General features: G+C 45.0%; 1 protein-coding gene across 2 annotated transcripts in view; it reads right to left on the bottom strand.

The window, feature by feature from the left end:
- Positions 1–18,399, bottom strand: part of UBE2D2 (ubiquitin conjugating enzyme E2 D2) — a 63,607-nt gene extending 45,208 nt beyond the window's left edge. The window contains exons 1-2 of one of the 2 annotated variants that reach the window (XM_090064239.1): positions 18,021–18,394; positions 428–491 (exon numbers count right to left, since the gene is read on the bottom strand). In XM_090064239.1, coding sequence (XP_089920365.1) covers positions 428–491; positions 18,021–18,044 — 88 coding nt within the window. In that variant the 5' untranslated portion in view covers positions 18,045–18,394. Of the gene's footprint in view, positions 1–427; positions 492–18,020 lie in introns of both variants that reach the window. The other variant, XM_090064240.1, reaches the window with a different exon arrangement.
- Positions 18,400–19,810: the final 1,411 nt, after the last annotated feature.

The raw sequence follows: 19,810 nt of genomic DNA, 5'->3' as shown, positions 1-19,810 counted from the left end.
TAACAAGTTTACTACTAGCTTATGACACCCTGGATATTTTGGTGATTTGGCCAGGAACTTGCCATTCTGACATCTCAGCTGCTGATGTAGACAGCAGATTACATCCACTAGAAGTACTTAACTGCTTACATTTTTCCATATAGAAAAACTACCCAACTAATACAGAAACAAGTTATGAGAGGCTGCAAGCTCTTCACCTAAACAGGAGAAATAGAGCTGGTGGGGGTAAGAGCTAGAAGTGTCTCAAGTTTTTACATGAAGTAACTAGCACTTCAGTGTCTTCCATTTAGAAAAGGAAGAGTATTCCATGAACCTAAGAGGCACAGATGAGGCATATATTCCCCCTTTGAAGATGGCAAAATGGAGGTTACTGTCAAAACTGCCTAGAGAATAGCATGCTTGATTCTTCAGTACTTAGGGTACTTACTGTCATCTCCAACAGGCCCTGCTGAACACTGTGCTGGGGGATCACGTGCCAGGTCATTCAACTCCTAGAAGAAAAGGGATGGAACATTTATATTCCATGTAAATCAGAAAATCTGATCATATTCTCTCACACAAGAGCCTACATGCAGTACTTCAAACACAGTTCACTCAGTGGTAGATTCTTAAGCTTCACTAAGAAACCACTGTTTACTAGATAAACAAATTTGTTTAAAAGTTGCTCAAAATCTGCATTTGTGATACTTGTATTAGTTTTTATCTACTCTAATATTGCTGGACTAACTTCCCTTTGAGCTAGCTTATCCAGAACCCAAAGCATTTTCCATCTTAAGCTTAATTTCTTTAGTACTTATCTTAAATCATCTCTTCAGTCTGTCCTTCACCCTATTAGCAAAGTTATGGTAATAGGACCTTATGAAACTATACGAACACAACCTTCTCTCTTACCTCAACATAGTTCAGCTATTTTATTTACGACTGAGACAAATTTAAAGAATCCTTTACCAAGTTAGAAAGTCATTCTAATAGCTTTGTAGTCCCAGGGGCACAAGACAGGCAGAAGTATCAGATCAATCTACAGAAGGATTTCCCCAATACAAGAATTTAACAAGAATCAACAAAAGCATATGAACAGAGAAACTTGAGTGGTGGGGATGTTGCTACTGGAGTGCATAAGAATGATCCTGTTCAAAACTTGAATGGTATTAACATCCTTGCGTGTTCCAGTATTGGAAGTCCTAGAGAACTGCTAGTCCATCTTCCTCCCACAGAAGTTAGGGGGTGTGGTCAGAGGAACCAGCAACATGTGGAGGGCATGTGGGAGCTGACAGACTTAGTCACCCACCAGCTATACCCCTCCGCCCCCATCACCACTGCCACAGCTCCATCTCCCTAGCTGTCAGCCTGTCATGCCCTTGGCTGGAGACACATCTGCCACTGTATGCTCCACACCAGAGAGAGTTGCCACTGCTGCTGCTTCTGTGTCCCATGCTATATCAGGTCCACAAGGAGCCATGTGGTCTAGATCCAGCCAGGGGCACAAGGTGAGTCTGACACCCCCGTAGTATACAAATTTAACTTCCTTTCAGCCAACAACATACAAAGTGCCAGCCATCATTATTCAATTTAAATTAATTCCAAAAACAGCTGTGCAACTAGCAGTCTGCAGGCTAGTACATGAGGGACTAAGTTGCAGCCCACAGGCTCCTGTCATGCAAACATTCAATGCAGCAATGGGGGGGGCTTGTGGCTTGCACTGGTGTGGGGCCCATAGGACATGCTGCCATGGCCAGTTACAAAGTTGAATAGCCCTATTCTAAATCAATCCTTTGCTCAAGATTTTCTTTGCTCAGATCAATCTTTTACACAGTTCTGCATCATGTAGAACATTTTAGAAGAAAATTTAGCTTAAAAGTAGCCAAAAATACAGGAACTTCAAACAAGTGGACAAAAGTATTAAAGGTCTGGCATTTGATAAAAAATGATTCGTATCTTATCAGGTTTTATTTGTTAATATCAAGTGCAATGGACTTTCACCAACAACTTAAGCATTAGTTGCTTTCCCTAGACCACCTATTTTGGTTTTGTAGCAGTCTCTTTTCCAATTCAGAAACTGAAGGTTTAACTGGGAAGCAAACATGCCTTAACAGACAGAGCTCTGGACTGGAACTCTGAAATGTGTCCCATTTCTGGTCCTGTCACTAACTTGGTGAGATACCTTGGACCAATTCCTTCAGCCCTCTGGGCCTCAGTTTCCCGATCACTAAGCCATGGATAACGACACCAGACCTCTCAAAATGTGAAGAGCTTTGAGATATACTGAGGAAATGCAACTAGGATAAGCCTCCCTTCAACTCTTTCAACACTTAGTTGTTTTATTATACAAATCACTCTTTATTAACTAAGCTCTGAAGTTTCAGTTTTTGGGGGTTTTGCTACACTGGTTCATAATCTACAATTTTGAGTACAGATATCATGAAGTTATCTGGCATGTAGGATGCCTACCCTATATCTAGAGTTATTCACATTATGTAATTTTTAGTCGATCTCATATACCAACATCCACTAGTCAGTAACTTAAGCCTAGAAACAGACAATGTGTTCCCCTGCCTACCCAACCTTTAACAATCCCTCAATATTCACAAGTTCAACATAATCAGTTTTCTTAGTCAGAAAGAATCCTTCGGGCATTATTGTGCTATACAACCCTCTCATGCCCCAAATCTGGAAGTTGTACAGATCCATTCCTACTGACAAGATTAAGATATTCCATATTCCTCTATTGCTTTCTGGCCAAAAAAAGGCTTGCAAAAGGATCTAGGAGTTTGCTTCTTTATACTATTCTTTATCTAGGAGTTTTGCTTTTGGACAGCCCTAAAAATAGTGGTTACACAACAACCACTGTCTGACAAGCTTCTGCATCATACTTTAACCAATCTGTACTTTAACACTAGATTAAAAACTTTATCTAGTTCTACCCAACAAACCAAGCTGTTTTTGCAATCTGACTTGTCCCACTCTAGGTTTAGTTGCAATGAACTGGTTGTCAGGCTCAGTTGGTCTTTGAAATCTGTATCCTTCACTGGAACACTCAGCTTTTCCCTCTCCTACCACAGCCTGCTAGGCTTCCAGCAAAAGTCACACAAAAGCCTTAAATTAACAACTGAAAGTTTGGGTCAAGTCTTTCCAATGTTTAGCAGGGACCTGCCCATGTTAGAGTCTCAAAAACAAAGTATTTGCTTCAGGACTGGTGACAGAATCAGTCTTGAAGCCTGGAGGATCTTCAGACCCATTTATTCACCCTCAAGTACACTTGCATCAATTGAGAAAAAGGAAATGTTTAGCTCCACTCCAGAGTGACTTGTGCAACCAATTCACCTTCCCATTCACATTCCCTAAAAGGAGTCCTTGGCACTGGACTGAAGCTCCACCCCCTCCCCCATGCCTTTTGATTAGACTACAACAGAAGAGACAGGAACAGGTAGTCTCAGGCAGCAGAAGCCTGTAACAGCAGACTCAACCCATTATGCTAGGCAAGAGAGAGAGAGGCTTCATACCATCATTGAGATGACTGCATACTCCTGTGGCAATATACAATAATACATCTTCATCCCAGTCCCAGAGAGGTTGTCTAGTTCCAACTATCATTCAAATTCCAGATGCATATTAATCCCAATCCAAAGCCCAGACTGAAATACAGTTAAAAGCAATATGGTATCTATATATACACACAAAAGGCTTATCTGAATGAGGCAAATCTCAAGAGAACAAAGTTAGTCTGACAATACTTAAGATTAGAATTCCCTTTTATATCTACCCCAAAACAATGGGTTTATCTCTGCTAGTGTCTCTGCCCTACAGGCTTGGGCTGACAGCTAGCAGACAGCACTGTTCCCTGGCAGCAAAGGTATGCTATCGCCCTGCCCTCCCGCCCACCCCCCCAACAAACCAGAAAATCATTCTTCTGTTAGCACAGCTGCTGAGATTGTGTTAACATAACCGTGTCAGCTAGGTGGTAAAGCTCCCTCCCACGCACGGCATATACCATCAGAACTCAGTGCAATCTGTTCTAATAGTCATCTCTTCAGATTCAACCCATCTACTCCAGCTTTACCACACTGCTAATACAAATGTATGGTAATACACATAGGACCAAGACTACTACCTTCATGTCCCACTGAAGAAGTCACATGCAAATTCCTTTTTAGAGTTTTCATATACATGCCACTGCTTATTCCAATACAGGCACAAGAATCCATGGTACATCCTACCTGCTAAACTTAACCAAAAGTCTAGCTTTAATCTGTATCCTGTACAGCCAAAGTACAGAATAAGAGACTCCAACTGAATTGTCACTTGTGACAGTACTGCTTTCCAGCTGCAATAAAACATTCTTCTTTATATGAAATATGCTGCTGTCTCATATACCTGTGAACTTCTAGTGCATTTTGAATGATACATGGAAAATACAAGGTACATTTAGAAGGAGAGTTGTTAGTTGCTGTTATTTTCCCTCCCTCCAATTAAAAAGGAGTTATTTTAAAGTTGTGTACTACCTCCTTAATAGAAACTTATTAAGAACAGCTGTGCAAATGTGCAATCTGTTAGTGATGCAACTCTCACTGGAGGTTGCAGGTCTGCTGTACAGATTTAGGTCTAACAGATTAGAAGGTCTGATGCACAGATAGTGTTGTGTGAAAACTGACAAAACTCTTTGAATCTGCTAGACTTTGGTAACACAAGTTCTTAAGGCTTCATTTCATCACAATTCAAAATTTGAGGATCAAATGACAAATTGGAAGAATAACTTCCAGGAGATACTCTCTTCAGAGCTCAGTCATTAGCTCCAATACAGTTGGATGACTAAGCTCTGGGTGAGGGGAAAAACAAACCAACAAAAAAAAAAGACCAAAGAACTGCTGGCAAAGCAGAGACGCTACTAGTTTTCATGTGCCATTCTTTTTGTACCAGTATGCTGGCAATTCCACTAGTCATTATTGTGAGACTCATAGAGCCAAGTTTAAAAGTGGAATGATGATTATGTGCAGCTGCATCTGACCACACACTTACAACTGCACATGCAAACTAGGAAGTGAAACTTGTCCCAATACACAGCACCAAATGTATGCTCACCCAGAGCTTTGACAGCATTGTGTTCAATAGTTATAAATACTTCCAAGTCAAGTACCAGACTTGGAAAAATGCTGGGTCCTTTGTTTCCAGATGTCAGAATTCTCCACTCTGAGAAGCCATTGGTTTGTGACCTAAAATGAATAATGTGAGACTCTACATGAAAACTAAGCATAATTTTTGACACATAAAAGATTTAGTTATGGAACTGGTGATACAAAGAAAAATACCCCAGACTGGGATGTAGGATCCACCAACACCTGCACAATCGTCTATAAAGCCCATTGGTCCAAAACGATAGGATTTTTAAAAGCTCTCTTTCCCCTCCCCTCTGCATTATAAAATGAAGGACTGATGAAGATAACCTTCAATTTTATACAAGCATTTAAGTTCAGAGAACCATGCAGCCTCCAGGCAGATTTTGGTTTCAAGATCTATCAAGTCACTTAAGAGATGTCATGAACCAAATTAAATTAAGAGATTTCATCATCCTAAATTAAAACCTCATACATTTTGCAAGATAAAGAATTTGGTTAATGCAGAATTGTGCACTTACCTGATCTACTGCAAGTTAACTATACTAGTACAGTCCTAGCCCAACTCCCAAAAATGGAACAGTGGCATCTCTGCCTACATATACTCTCAGGTTTCATCAACTGGGCTGTCAAGCAAGTGCTATCAAGTAGTTTCATCTTGAAGTAATTTTTAATCACACAGACAACTTCAAGTCACATTGCTTTAGTAAGATCTAGAATGTTAATGGTCTTAAAGTTATGCTCCCAAAAAACTAGTTCCTGTCTGTCATAGCCTTGGAAATAGTCCCCTACATACATTACCTCTCACTGAGGATTTAACATTAATCTTCTCAATATTACTCATACTTCACACTTGCCCAAGTTGCAGCTAATGGTGACAAACACAGAAGAATTACATTTGCTTTTAAACATGTACCTCAGAACTTTATAAAGCAAGTTCCAACCTCTCAGAAAGTTATCTTCCAGAATGAGAACATGAGAGGAGTTGCACACTCCACAGTACTGCCACTATAGGAATTCTACAATGTGCGCTGACCACAGGGTAGTCTGAATATTAGGACTCCTCCTACGAGTGCAGGTAAAGGCACAATGGAATCTAATGTGCAATCCGCACAATCACCTCCTGCCGCACCACATGTGCATGGCAGGAGGGGCAATTGTGGGATCACACATTAGATCCTATCACACCTTACTGCCCATCCAGGGGGACCCTGGGATTATGATCCCAGACTCTTCCTGCAGTGGCTCCTGCAAGCGCCGCAGCTAACAGGGCTAACAGCAGTGGCAGCATCCTCCCTGCTACAAGTGGCACAGGTGATGAGGCTCACAGCAGCATTCTCCCCACTGCACCTGCTGTTGAGCCCTACAGCTGATGTTTTCCCTTCTGTGTGAGCCCCACCAGAAGCTCCCAGCAGGGACAGTGCAGTCAGTGCTACTGCCACTGCAAGCCCCTCAGTTGATGGGGCTCTCAGTCACAGCAGAGCATCTGGCCACATTTTCAATTAATAGCATGATAAGAATAAGTTACTAAGTTATTATACATTTCTGTGGAATGACTTTCTAGCTTATTGCTTGTTTTATCAAGCCATTAATTGGTAGAACATGTAGCTAGGTCACAACTTAAGGTGTGATTAATTTAAGTGTAACATGCAGATGGAGCCTTAGTTGATTGATAGTAAACATGTTAATGAACCAAGTACTGCTTTTCTTAGACCAACAATTTAAGGTCTTCCTCAGTTATTTTATCCCTGCAGACACCTTTGAATCTAGAATTCCATAACAAGAAGGGAAACAGAGCTCTACACAAGCAACCCTCTGAAAACAAAACAAAGTTACAAAAAGACATTTCTCCTTCAGGATAGCATCTGGAGGCCTACTCTTACCGTTGCTGACAGTAACCTATGGTTTCATAGTTAGTAGCTAGGGTCTGGAGGGACCTGAACAGATCATCTAGCCTGACCCCCTGCCACAGGCAGGAATGAATGCTGGGTTCACAAGACCCCAGACAGGTGATCATCCAACCTCCTCTTGAATTTGCCCAAGGTAGGGGCGAGGACCACTTCCCTGAAAAGGGAGTTCCAGATTTTGGCCACGCTAACTGTAAAATACTGCCTTCTGATCTCCAACCTAAACCTGTTCTCCATCATCTTATTACCATTGTTCCTTATCACCCCAAGTGGTGCTGGGGAGAAGAGGGCTCTACCTATTTGCTGTTGATCTCCCCCAATGAGTTTGTAAGCAGCCACCAGGACACCCCTCAGCCTCCTCTTGCTGAGGCTGAACAGGTTCAGGTCCCTCAGTCTCTCCTCATAGGGCCTGTCCTGCAGCCCTCTCACCAAGCGGGTGGCCCTTCTCTGAACCCTCTCCAGGCTGGCCACATCCTTTTTAAAGTGCAGTGCCCAGTACTGGATGCAGAACTCCAACTTTATGCAGCTTGACCAAAGTTGCAGAGAGGGGTAGTATCACCTCTCTGGACTGGCTTGAGATGCATCTTTGGATGCATGACAAGGTCTGGCATTGGCAGCTCATGTTCATCTTGGAGTCAATAATGACTCCAAGATCCCATTCTGCCTCTGTGCTTTCAAGAGGGGAACTCCCCAGCCTGTATGTATGTCGTGGATTCCTCCTCCCAAGGTGCAGCACCCTGCGTTTATCTACATTGAACCCCATCCTATTCTCATCTGCCCACATTAATAGTCCGTCTAAATTTATTTGCAGCCTCTCTCCCTTCAAGTGTGTCCACTTCGCCCCACATCTTAGTGTCATCAGGAAACTTGGACAGCGTGCTTTCCATCCCCTCATCCAAGTTGCTGATGAAGATGTTAAACAGTGTGGGCTCGAGGACCGAGCCCTGGCGTACCCCCACTGCTCACATCTCACCAGGTTGAGTACATCCCATCCACTACTACTCTCTGGGTGCGCCCCACCAGCCAATTTTTTACCCATCCAACTGTGTAGGCATCAATGCCACAGTCACTTAATTTACTGATGAGGATGGGGTGAGAGACAGTGTCAAAGGCCTTCTTAACGTCTAGAAAGACTTCTTAAGTACACCAAATGATAAAAACTTTTAGTTTGGGCTCAATCATGTTTCATCCCTTCCTTCCAACATCATAAACAATTTATAAAAACTGAGGAAGGCTAGTTTACTCAAATGGCCTGTATGCTTAACTTTGGTATACTACATGATAAAAACATTTGGTGGCACCCTGAAAATTTCACTAAGTCTTAACATAAGCATGACTAGTTTCACTGCTCCAATAAGATCTCTTAAACTGTTCTATGGTAGTTGGACTAACGCTTGTGGAGACTGTAAATAAATCTAACCAATTAGGTTTAGACTAGGAATTGGGAATAAAATGATTGTTTAGTTTATTCAGAACAAGGTGTGGAAAGAGGTTAAAAAACAAAAAAAACAAAAAACACAACAACTTTATATAAAGTATATAAAGCTGAGTTTTTATCACACACACACACACACACACACACACACACACACACACACACACACACCCCTCCATGAGTTTACCAGCAGGTCCTGATATTGAAAGGGAGCCAAAGCCACTAACAAGCAAGTTGATCCTGATCTTGCATTGCTAAAGTTACTAATGTTGGCCTCACTTCCATCAGGAACAAGAGGGCTTTTATGAATAACTCAATGATGGCTGAGGCTAACTTTATGGCTAGCTTCTCTAGGTTAGAACTCACTAAAGATGCTCAACACATTAAAATTGACCTCCAATGACCTAAACTAACCAGCACTTAACATACTACCTAACAGCAGTATTAAAAGCCTATTAAAGCAGCCCAGATACTATACTGTAAGCCTTACCAGAAATTCCAAAGGGCACACAAACAAGCAGTGCCCATTTGTTAAGTGGCAACTTTGTGGAACAGCACCCACATACGATGCCACAATTCATACTGAATGCCTAGGTGTTTCCAAATGGATTGATCTATAAATCCTATGCAACAACTCCAAAGCACCCTCTGCGACTGCTTCTTTCCTCTTGTCATGGTATCAGCAGCAACAGCAGCAGCACTTGAATTTTAAGGTCCTTTGGAGGTTAAAGGAGTTTACATGGTACAAAAGTTTGACTGTATGCACTGGAATGCAACTGACCAAATACTATATACAGGACTTCTCACTCCTTAATGCACTTTTCATCTACACAGATATGTATGTAAACATATTAGGAGTAACCAGAGCTACATATGGTCTCTTTTTTTTTTTTTTTAAATTCTACACTAAAAAGACAAAACCTAATCATAATTCCATGTTTCAGAGCTTTCCCGGTTACTAAAAGAGCCAATACACATGATCTTCACCCCATACTATCGTAGGCCTAGAGTACTGTTGCAGCTGTAATGGTCCAGGAAATGCTTTAAGCAGCAAGAATTTTGTGATGTTTGTTTCACACCACACCCCACCCCCCTGAAAGAAAAGCTGAGCTTCTGAACCCCCTCCCTCCCCTCCTTCCTCTGAAGTATCAGCCATTGTTGTAACTCTAGCTGAGAAACTGAAAAGGGGCCACCAGTGCTCTTAACATTACTGAGAAAGCTCTTAGGTGCCTGACTGGTAAGCCTTAAAAGTGTGCTCAGGCTTTAACTGCTCCTAGAAGGTTGGGGGTGCAAGAGGGAGGAATTCTTCTGAAACATGTGTCACAATCCATTTCTTAAAAATCTCAGCATGTTTTCCCTAACCAAATTTTCCACTATTGCAAGGACCCTTGATCCACACTATTTGAAGCCTTTAATATAAGAATGTCATGGGGCGGGGCCCAGGAGTGGCTGTGATCTCTCCTGCGCCCCCTACCATGCCAAGTTGCCCTTCCAGCACCCTCGTCTCGCCCGCCACGTGTTTGCTGTTTATGTAATATTAATGGGAGGCTGCCTTTCCTGGGCTTCTCAGACCCAGTGCTCTTGCCCTATACAGATCTCTCTTGGTACACCCACCCTAGGGCATTGCGTGGCTCCTTCCGCCCCCAATACCATGCCCAAGCCTCGCCGGTGTTCCGGACGTTCTTGTGTCTCCGTATACGTGCCCTACTCGGGGCCTCTCTGATTTCTGATATGCACACCCTCTCCGGGCCTTTACCCACACGCCCTGCCCTCTCCAGGCTCTTTAGACTTGCCCTCGCCCCTTTCAGGGGCTTCCCAAATCGACTCGCCCTTGTCTGGGGCTTCTCCCGTATCCTCGTCCTCACCGGACGCTGTAATCTTATGCTTGCCCTTTCCAGGGCCTCTCCAGTATACGTGCCCTCTCCCGGGCCTCCCCAATATACGTGCCCCCTCTGGGCTTCTAATCGCACACCTGCCCTTCTGGGGCCTTTGAACCTAGTCTGCCCTACCTGGGCTCCCTACTCCCGTATTCACGGCCGCTTTATGGCTTGCCTTGCGTTTCTCGCGCTCCCCTGCCCTCACTGGGGCCTCGCTTGCGCCATTCGTGCTCTCGCCCCCTCTGGGGCCTACACTCACGCTTCCTGCGCTACTCGCCCACTCTGGGCCTCGCTCGCGCGCTTCCCGCGCTTGGGGCTCAGGTGGTCCGTAGCCGTGCCTGGCTCCCTGACCCTTCTTCTGGGTTGTATACCCCACTGGGCTTTACTCCCGATAGTGCCCCCACTGGGCTGGGGTCAGGACACCCCCTAATTCTTCCCAAGGTCACCCCACTGGGCCAGGGTTGGGACACCCCAAAACACCATGCCTCATCCACAGTGCCAGCTCTGGCACCAATCACTGTGCCCTCCCTGGGCACACCCTGAAACGCAGCGCCCCTCTGCGCCGCCAGGAACGCCCCCGTTCTGCTGGGGTGCTCCCCCGAGGCCTCCTCCTTCCCCTACAGCCTCACCCACGGTCCTCCGGTGTTACACAAACATCACAACAACAAACAAAGCCATGAGCCCACCAGCTGTAACACAAAATCAGCCTCCTGGCTATAACATAAACTGCACGCCACCCTGGCTATTCTCCGCGCTTCCCAGTCAGGGTTCTCTCCACCCCTTTCCCTCATACAGACGCTCAGGTGGTAAGGCCGCTCAGCTCTGCTTTGCTCTGCAGCAGAGTTCCTGTTCTGCTCGGCTCGGCTCTGTAGCAGAGTTCCTACTCCTCAAGCAGTCAGATGAAACTGCCCTCTGGCCTCAGCCTGGCTGCTTATGAAGGCCAGGCCCTGCCCCCTGGCGGTCAGCTGACCTAATCAGTTGCCCTACCAACTTCCACCTGGGCTGCCCTACACATTGGCAGCTGGGTCCTTGTTACCTTTGCTAGTAGCAAGCACCCTAGTGCTCTGCTACACCCCTTCCCCCTTAAGTCTGTACTTCTCACTAGGAGTGGGGCACGCAAGTGCCCTGCGACAGAGAGATAGAGGCTTCAAATTTGTTATGGGATGTCAGAGTGTGTTTTGTGGTTTGCAGTATGTAGCAAGGCACAAAGTGGATATTCTTGTGGACCTTTATGTACTCGCCTACAACTCCTGCTCTCATCCAGTCCTACATTTCTAAATAAATAACCAGTAAACTCTGAACTAGTTGATGTCTACATGACAATTTGAAGTTGTTCACTTAGTCCTTTCACTACTGTCCCACAGTCAAGTGCACTGTTAAGTACCTCAAAGTGCATTTCAGTAGTAAGTTTGCCAGTTGCGAGTTAGATAAAGAGGGTCCTGCAAGTGAAAAAAATACTGAGGACTCATATGAATTCAGGGAAAGTTTTAAATTCATTCATAAAAGCCAGTGGCAACAAACAGTTTTTGCTTGAACCAATTCAAAACAAGGAATTCAATGACAAAATTCAACTATCCAGTGATGACAAGGTCAAATGTCAATTTATACCAGTATTTATTGTTCAGTTTGAATTGAAGAGGCATCTGTACTTCTGCCCAAGACAAATGAATAGAACATGCAAATACAGGTGCCCTGAAGTAGTCCTTTGGGTTGAATGGTAGAATTCTGTAAAATAATATCTATAATTGTGATTTGACTCAGGTATGTTTGCAGAGGTCCAAAATTAAGGTCACAGACCAACATTCCTCTGAAGACTAAGGATATACTTAACTAGAAGCCCTGCACTTTGGTTACAGCTCAGGCATAGCTTCTATGGCTTCCATTTTCAATAAGACCAAGATACTTTTCAAACTAGTTTCTCATGAGGCATCCAGGAAAGTCAAGCAGACTTGACCTTGGCGTAATTTTTAACTGGAGGTCAGGCAAAATGTTTTCCACGCAGCTGGGATAAATGCTTCCCAACATGGCAGAGAAACACCATTCAGGCATAAGTAATCCAGGGTCCTTCTGTACATCCTTGGTTATATATGAAGGTATATGCATCTTTCTATAGGTATGGGGAACACTTCCTTCCTTTAGGTGTGTGAATAAATAGACATCTAGATAAGGCTTGTGTAAACTGCTCCTTCAGAAACACAGGAAACATTTTTACCAGAAGCAGGCTGACAAACCAAGAGACCTGACAATAAGTCTACTAGCCTTTAATTTCTAAAATATCTTATGTTTTATGATGAAGTCAGTTTCTTCAAAATGCACACAGTCTACAGAGGCTCCAGAACCAAATGCATCTCAAAAATAACAGTGGCCAGACACCAGATAATTTCAGATTTCTTAATTCACAGATGATCCAAATACAGAAAGTAACTGATTTCTAAGACTTCAAACATCTTTTTGTTCACCTTGCAAAGTGATTTGAAATGCAAGAGACCATCTTGAACTATGCTCCCACAAGGATCTTCTCTCTGTAAACTGACCAGTGGTTTCACTGTTTGAATTGCACATGAAGTAGGTACTTTTGCAGCTTGTCACTACAGTATCAGAGTGTACCTCAATCGCTGATTAACCATTCCCCATAACACACCTGAAACAAGGACAAGACAGGACAAATTGTATGACTTTGGCCAGAGATTAAGCATTAGAATCTGAACCTCAATATCCCAAGTCAAGACCAAGGTACCTCACCCCAAAGACATCCTCTGTACCAGAAACTGATCATTCCTCCAGCAAATATTATAAAGAAGAAACTTTCCTTTCCCCCACTTCTGACTGGAGCCCATTGGGAAGACCGCCATTTAATGTAGTTTCTACAATTTACCATTCCTAGAAAGCATGCAATGGGAAGAATTTACTATCCCAGCCTTTTACTTTGCAGGTAGTGATTTTGCTCTATGAAGAATTTCACTGTTTAACAAGCAGTGTTTTAACAGACCAAAAGAAAAAACAAAACATATCTGTCATTGTTCATTTCATTTCAATGATCTCTCTCTACTATTTGGATAAGCTATCAACAGCTCCGCAGTCATCTGCCCATAGATTCAAGAATACCACACTATCAGTTAACCCTTAAAATAACTTGAAATTTAGGATATTAAAAAACAAACAAAAAAAACTCCCTAAACCCTCCATTTAGGAGATGTATAGAGAATCATAGAAGTAGGGTCAGAAGGGACCTTGTAGATCTTCAAGTCTGACACCCTGCCTGGGCAGAAGAAAAACTGGGCTCAAATGATCCCAGCTAGGTAGGCATCAAGCCTCCTCTTAAAGACCCCCAGGGTAGGAGCCAGCACCACTTCCCTTGGAAGCTGGTTCCAGATCCTAGCCACCCTGACTGTGAAGTAGTCCTTACAGATGTCTAATCTAAACCTACTGTCCAACAACTTGTGGCCGTTATTCCTTGTTATGCTGGGGGCGCTAGGGTCTCTCCCAAACCCTTCTGGTCCTCCCTAGTGAGTTTATAGATGGTCACCAGGTCCCCCCTCAGCCTTCACTTGTGAAGGCTGAACAGGTTCAGGTCCCACAGTCTCTCATTGTAGGGTCTGCCCTGTTGTCCCTGGATCATGCGGGTGGCCCTCCTCTGGACCCTCTCAATGTTGTCCACATTCCTCCTGAAGTGGGGTGCATAGAACTGGACACAGTACACTAGAGCTTAGGCCTTCTCACACAGAAGTGAGGTCCTTCCCCTTCTTCCTGTACCAACTCCTGTTTTCAAGTTAACATCACTCAATTTTCATCTTACTCTAGCGAAATACCTCCTATGAGGTCCAAGACTCTAAACACAGTTACTTTAATGACAGCACACAGGCTGTAGGTACTTTTAAATATTTAGAGACTACAATCACCTAGGCCACCAATTCTCAACAGGGTGGCACTGGAAGATCTTTTTGAAGAGTGCCCCATACAAAATTAACACTGTAGGCATGCAAACACCTACACACGACTCTATATGAACTTAGAGATTTCAAACAGGAATCCACAGCATCAAAAACATTATGACCTGTTGTGGTCTGATTTCTCTGCAAAAGAAACATTGCTCTCTCTTTTTTTAAACTGTGGAAAAATAAAAGAGCGAAAGCTAAGATCTAGCATTTTCCAAGAGCTGTTCTGAGTCTAAAAAAGTTGAAAACCACTGGTCTAGGCCCAATATTTGGTTTATATAACTTCTCTAGGTGTCCTATAATTCTGTGGAAGTCTCATCTCTGAAAACAAGACCAGCACGAACAAATTAAAATATTCTAGTTTCACAATTCCATCTTTATAAGAAAAACTTTTAAAATCTCTTTTAAAAGTTTCTTAAAAGTACTTTTGAAATTGAAGGTATTATTCTTAGAAACATACCAATTAAGCCACACTATGGCCCAACTTGGGGTAAATATCAAGACTGCATGAAGTCCCTCACAGACAGAGTAGCATCCCATGTGCTCCTGTTTATCAAAAATGTGTTCCCTGACAGTTACACTAGTAAAGTGCACAGTAATTTTTCCTATGTACTTCTCAAATCCTGACAACTCTGCAGAAGCCATGGACTCCAGGAGATTCTGAAAGCCCCAAGTACACTGCAGAGAACTATTTGAATCATTTCAGTCATGTTAACAAGATCAACATGGATTTCAGAGTAGTGCAATGGTGTGTAAAACTGGAACTTAAATTTCTGAAAGCTAAACTGGTCAAAATATGCATATAAAATAGCTGACCTATACAGACCCAAAGCTCCCCTGACATAGCTGGAGGGGGGGGGGGCACTTTTTCTGGCAGTATACCACATTAGCCCCACTCCCTCCCAATACCACGCTGAGAAGAGGAAGGGCATCAATTTATTGCTCTACTTTGTTTCCTGCCCTGTGCTCTCTGCCCAATCTCCTGCTCTGCCTTCTGTTACTGTGCTGCCAATCCCCTCCCTGATCACCTGTATGCCATACACAGAAGCTTACCTGTGCTACTTGTGGCACTCATGCCCAGGTTGCCCACCCAAACCCTAACATTTATAAAAATAAAATAAAAAATGGTTTTCATGTGACATTTCAGGGTTTTCCTTGTTTAGTGAAATGTACAGGTATCACTAACTGTGTTGACTTGTTTTGAAATAAGCATCCACACAGAAAATTACAGCCCTAGCAGATATAATTATGCCCACCCATTTCTTCATGTAATGAAGTCCTTAAACACATATGAAACAATCTTACAAGCTTTTTGCAAAATGGTACTATTTGGCACTCAAGCTGCTTTTCAATATTATCAATAAAAGATACTAAAGGAAGCTTAAGAACACTGTCCTGTAGTCACAGCCAGTCCAAAGTCTGCATTCTCAATTCAGTACTGGTGCTGAGTACAACAAAACAGAAATTACCCCAAAGATCCCCAAATCAGCTAACAGATTCACATTTTGTTTATTTCATTCGGTAGAAGCAAGTAACTCAGACTAGAAACCACACAAGAAGTTTGTGCACAGGAGTACAGACTTCAAAGTCATGAGTTCAGGGCGGAAAGCCACACCTTTTGAAGAAGGATGCCATGTTTGTCTACCTAAATTGTAAGAAATTCTTTAATAGTCTACTCTTGGATAGATGGCCTTAACAGATCCTGTTCTTTATTTGGTCCTAGAGCAATGGGCACCTAAGAATTGTGCACGTTCTCCTGGCTACAAGAAAACACCAGTCAGACCAGTTTTCTAGAAAAAGATTAGACATGGCACTTTAGTATAGTTCCTGGTCTACAAAAACAAAGTTGTTTTATGAGCAATTCTTTGCAATTCTTTCCTATTCTGAGGAAACTAATGGCCAGTTCAGAATGGCATACAAGCTGTATCCCATTTTGACTTAATGAATGGGTTTAAAATTAATGGTAGGATTAATGGGTTGATAACCATGGTCACTTCCTCTCCCAGTAACTGACCACTTTTTCCACTGTGGCCTAATAAAACAAACCATATTAAAAAATTAAAACACTACATATTGAACCTTGTTAATGAAAATACACTTTGCAATCTGAGAATTAAAGAGAAGGAAGAAGACTCAAAGAATTAAAAAGAAGTGAAGATGAGGATAGTTTAGCCAGCACCCAAGTGTTACATTTTGCTACAGCACCTCTTTACTTTAGTGAATGCTACAGATATGCTTGGTAGCTCTTTATAAGATGCAACTGCTACATGCATTCACATTTCCTCATAAAGATCCTCATAAAAATGAGGATTCGTATTGGGTACTTTTACTCAATTTTTAACAGTCAAGCACAGTAGCAGGCCTTTGCTAGGCAACTCCCCCAACCCCCTAGTGGAGATACAATTTATAACATCAAAAGAAATTATTTTCTTACTATACCTTATGGCATGCTGAGTGACTTTTTCAACTGTACCCCAGGAAAAAAAAAAAAACTGTACTAGCAAAAGAAATAAACCATGTCTACATCAGGGGAAAGGGGTAGGAGGTGAAGTCATGCCTACAGTACAGCTATAAATGTTGAGGGATTATTTTTCACCTATTAACCAACCAGCTTTTAGGATGAGATTTAAACTAGTATGAAGTTGAACCAAAAAAAAAAGTTACACCTGACAAGTTATTTCTGAACACAGATAAATCTTTACTGAAGATAGCAACTCCTATGAAAAGTGACTAATTCAAGGGTCAAAAATAAAAGAGAAAGCACTTTCAGCATCAGACACTGGAAAGGAAACTTCAGAACTTTAGGGCCTAAGACTCCAAGATGCTTCCTACTCCAAAACATGAGAAGAGTTGGGCAGAAGGCAGGGCAGATTTTCACCTTATAGACTCAGTAAATCAAAGATGCACGAGCTTACCTCACCAGACACTATGAAGGGACTTCTAAAAAAGACTCACTGTCTCATTCTAGGTCACTGTTCTCTAATAAGCAAGATTAAACAGGTAAAACTAAAGTGAGTTGTGTTGACCGTACAGAGACTTCCAAATAGAGCAACACAACTGTGGTCTACAGATGTTTCTAACAGAAGTGGGAGGCTGAGCTCACACTTTCTCGCTGTTGTAGGAAGACTGCCCCAAAAAATAATTTCTTTGTAATCATTAAAAAAGCCCAGGCAGCATTTCCAACTGCTACCCAGCAAGGGCTGTAGGGCATTTCCTTTGCCCAAAAAAGTGTTCCCAGACCCCCTCGGGGCAAGGAGTGAGACAAACCAGCCCCCATTGAGTGGCTTCAGTTGTGGTCTCTGGGCTTTCACTTTCTCCTCTGGCAATATCACCATTCCCCTGGTCCTGCAGCTCTTAGATTTGGGCTCCTGGGTTTGGTAGCCCCAGGACTCAGCCACCCCCCGCATCCCCAGGGGATCGAGGCGGCAAAACTGAGACAAGGAGGGGAGGGCGGCCCGGGCCGGGTCACCCGCGGGGCAGCTCGGCCCGCAAGGCCCGACCAGCCCTACCCCGCGCCCGGGAGCCCAAGGAGAGCATCGCAGCGCCCCCTCCGCCCCGCAAGCGCCGGCGGGAGCCGGGCCAGGCCGCGCATTACATAAGGGAGCGGAGCCGCCGCAGATAGGTGCGCTCGGCCCAAAGCGGAGCAGCCCGAGCCGGCATCGCCCCCACCCCAGCGCGGTCAGGCCAAGCTGTGGGCCCGGGCTCGGGCCCAGCCCCGGCGCAGGCCGAAGCGGCGCTCCCCTACGAGCGGCCCTTACCTTGTGGATTCTCTTCAGCGCCATTGTGTGCGTGTGTGAGAGAGAGTGTGCGGTGTGTGCGCGTGTGCGCGCGGGCGGTGCGCGGAGAAGGGGCGCGCGGGGCCCTAGGCTCGGCCGCTACGGGGGAGGGAGGAGGGAGGGAGGGAGGAGGGAACTGGGATTATTTTTCCGGGGGGAGGAGCGCGGGCGGCGCGGGTGTCCGTGCGATGGCAGGCGGGACTCGCGCTCAGCTCCCCCGGCGGCGCTCCCTCGCTGCTGCAGCTCCTAGCGCATCCCTCCGCGGGTCCTTTATGCCCTGCCGCCCGCGAGCGTATCACTCCGCCGCGAGCCCAGCAGCCAGCAGCGGGGCGGCCGGGCGGAGGGGCCGCCGCACCTGGTGATGGGGCTCACTCGGGCACGGGGACTACTTATGCTCCCTCCCCCCGCACGCAGAACTCTCCAGAAGGGGGAGGGGAGCACGGTGGCGGAAGGATATGATCCGCCGCGACGGGGGGGGGTGAGGTTACTTCTCGCGAGAAGGGAAGAAAAGAGGTTCCGGCCGGGAGGGTGGGAGACTTTGTGCAGCCGCCGCGCTGGGTGCGGATGGGGCGGGGCTGGAGGCCCGAGGCGCCCTAAGCCGAGCAGCGTGGGTGCGCTATCACGTCTCCGGCCCGTCCGCGGGGCCACGCCTCACCCAGTCGCTGAGCCTGGGCCGGGGCGGCCCGGCCGTGCCGGGGCCCGCGGGGTTGCGAAGCCGCCGCGTGGCAGGCGGGAGGCGCCTCGGGGCCCGGCGCCCGTGTGGGCGGCGCCTCCTAGGTCTCTACCAGCCGGCCTGGGCCTCCCGTTTGCACGCGCGGGCACCCTGGGGCGTAGGCCGCGCTGCTCCCGGGCTCTGCCCAGGATTCTCGTCGTTTCCCCCGGTCAATGGAGAGCCGTCCCATTGTCCAGTACCCCCGGTCACACCTGAGCAGGCACTTCTGTGAGGGAATCGGGAGCCATCCACTTCCGCTGGCTCTACTCGATTTCCTATGGCTTCTGGCCGAGGAAGACCCATGTTAAGTGTTGCCTGCCTCAGACTGCTTGCTTGCTGCCCTTAATGGGCTGCTGCAGGTGGGTCTGCAAGGGGAAGGAGATGGTCCTGCCCTATTGTTGAAACAAATTTGCTGGCCCGAAGCTGAGGAAGTGTCTCTAGTTGGAAGGAGCCAGTAGGTGAATCGTTGTGTCATCTTTGCTGACCCAGGCAACTAAGACAGTTGGGCAAAACAACAGGAGAACTCCCATATTCACTGTTGCAATCCAGGTGTACATTTTCAACATGCTGTATATACAAATTTGGGAATCAAATACAATTCAGAGTATGACAAACTGCACAAGCTTTGCTACCTTTTAAAAAAAAAAACAACAACAACAACCCACCCAACTGAATCTTCCCATGTCTCTGAGCCCTTCTGCTTAAGAACTGGCTCTGGACAGGTCTCGCGTTTAATCCCTGATTTCCATTCAGGACTGGTGCCTTTCCAGTGGCAGGCTGTTGTCTCATACTGCTGTTTTGGCTGGCACTTCCTGCCAGGGTTGGGTGACATTAATTTGTCAGAGGCAACCTGGGTGCCTGGTCTCATCTCAAAATGTTCATCCTTCCTACTATTAGTAATGATTATTTGAATAGTACCTAAAACTTCAATTAGTATGGGGGCCATACCATGCTAGGCAGCCAGTCAGCCAATAAAAAGGGAATGCCTGTCCCAAACATCATACATCCTTTAGCCTGAATGAACTACTGCTGGGGTAAACAAGACTGGTATTAATAAAAA

Source organism: Crocodylus siamensis, chromosome 10, assembly GCF_052110815.1.
Source record: "Crocodylus siamensis isolate JL-2025a chromosome 10, ASM5211081v1, whole genome shotgun sequence".
In the NCBI taxonomy this organism is placed as follows: Eukaryota; Metazoa; Chordata; order Crocodylia; family Crocodylidae; genus Crocodylus; species Crocodylus siamensis.
This window is presented reverse-complemented; position numbering and strand designations above follow the sequence as displayed.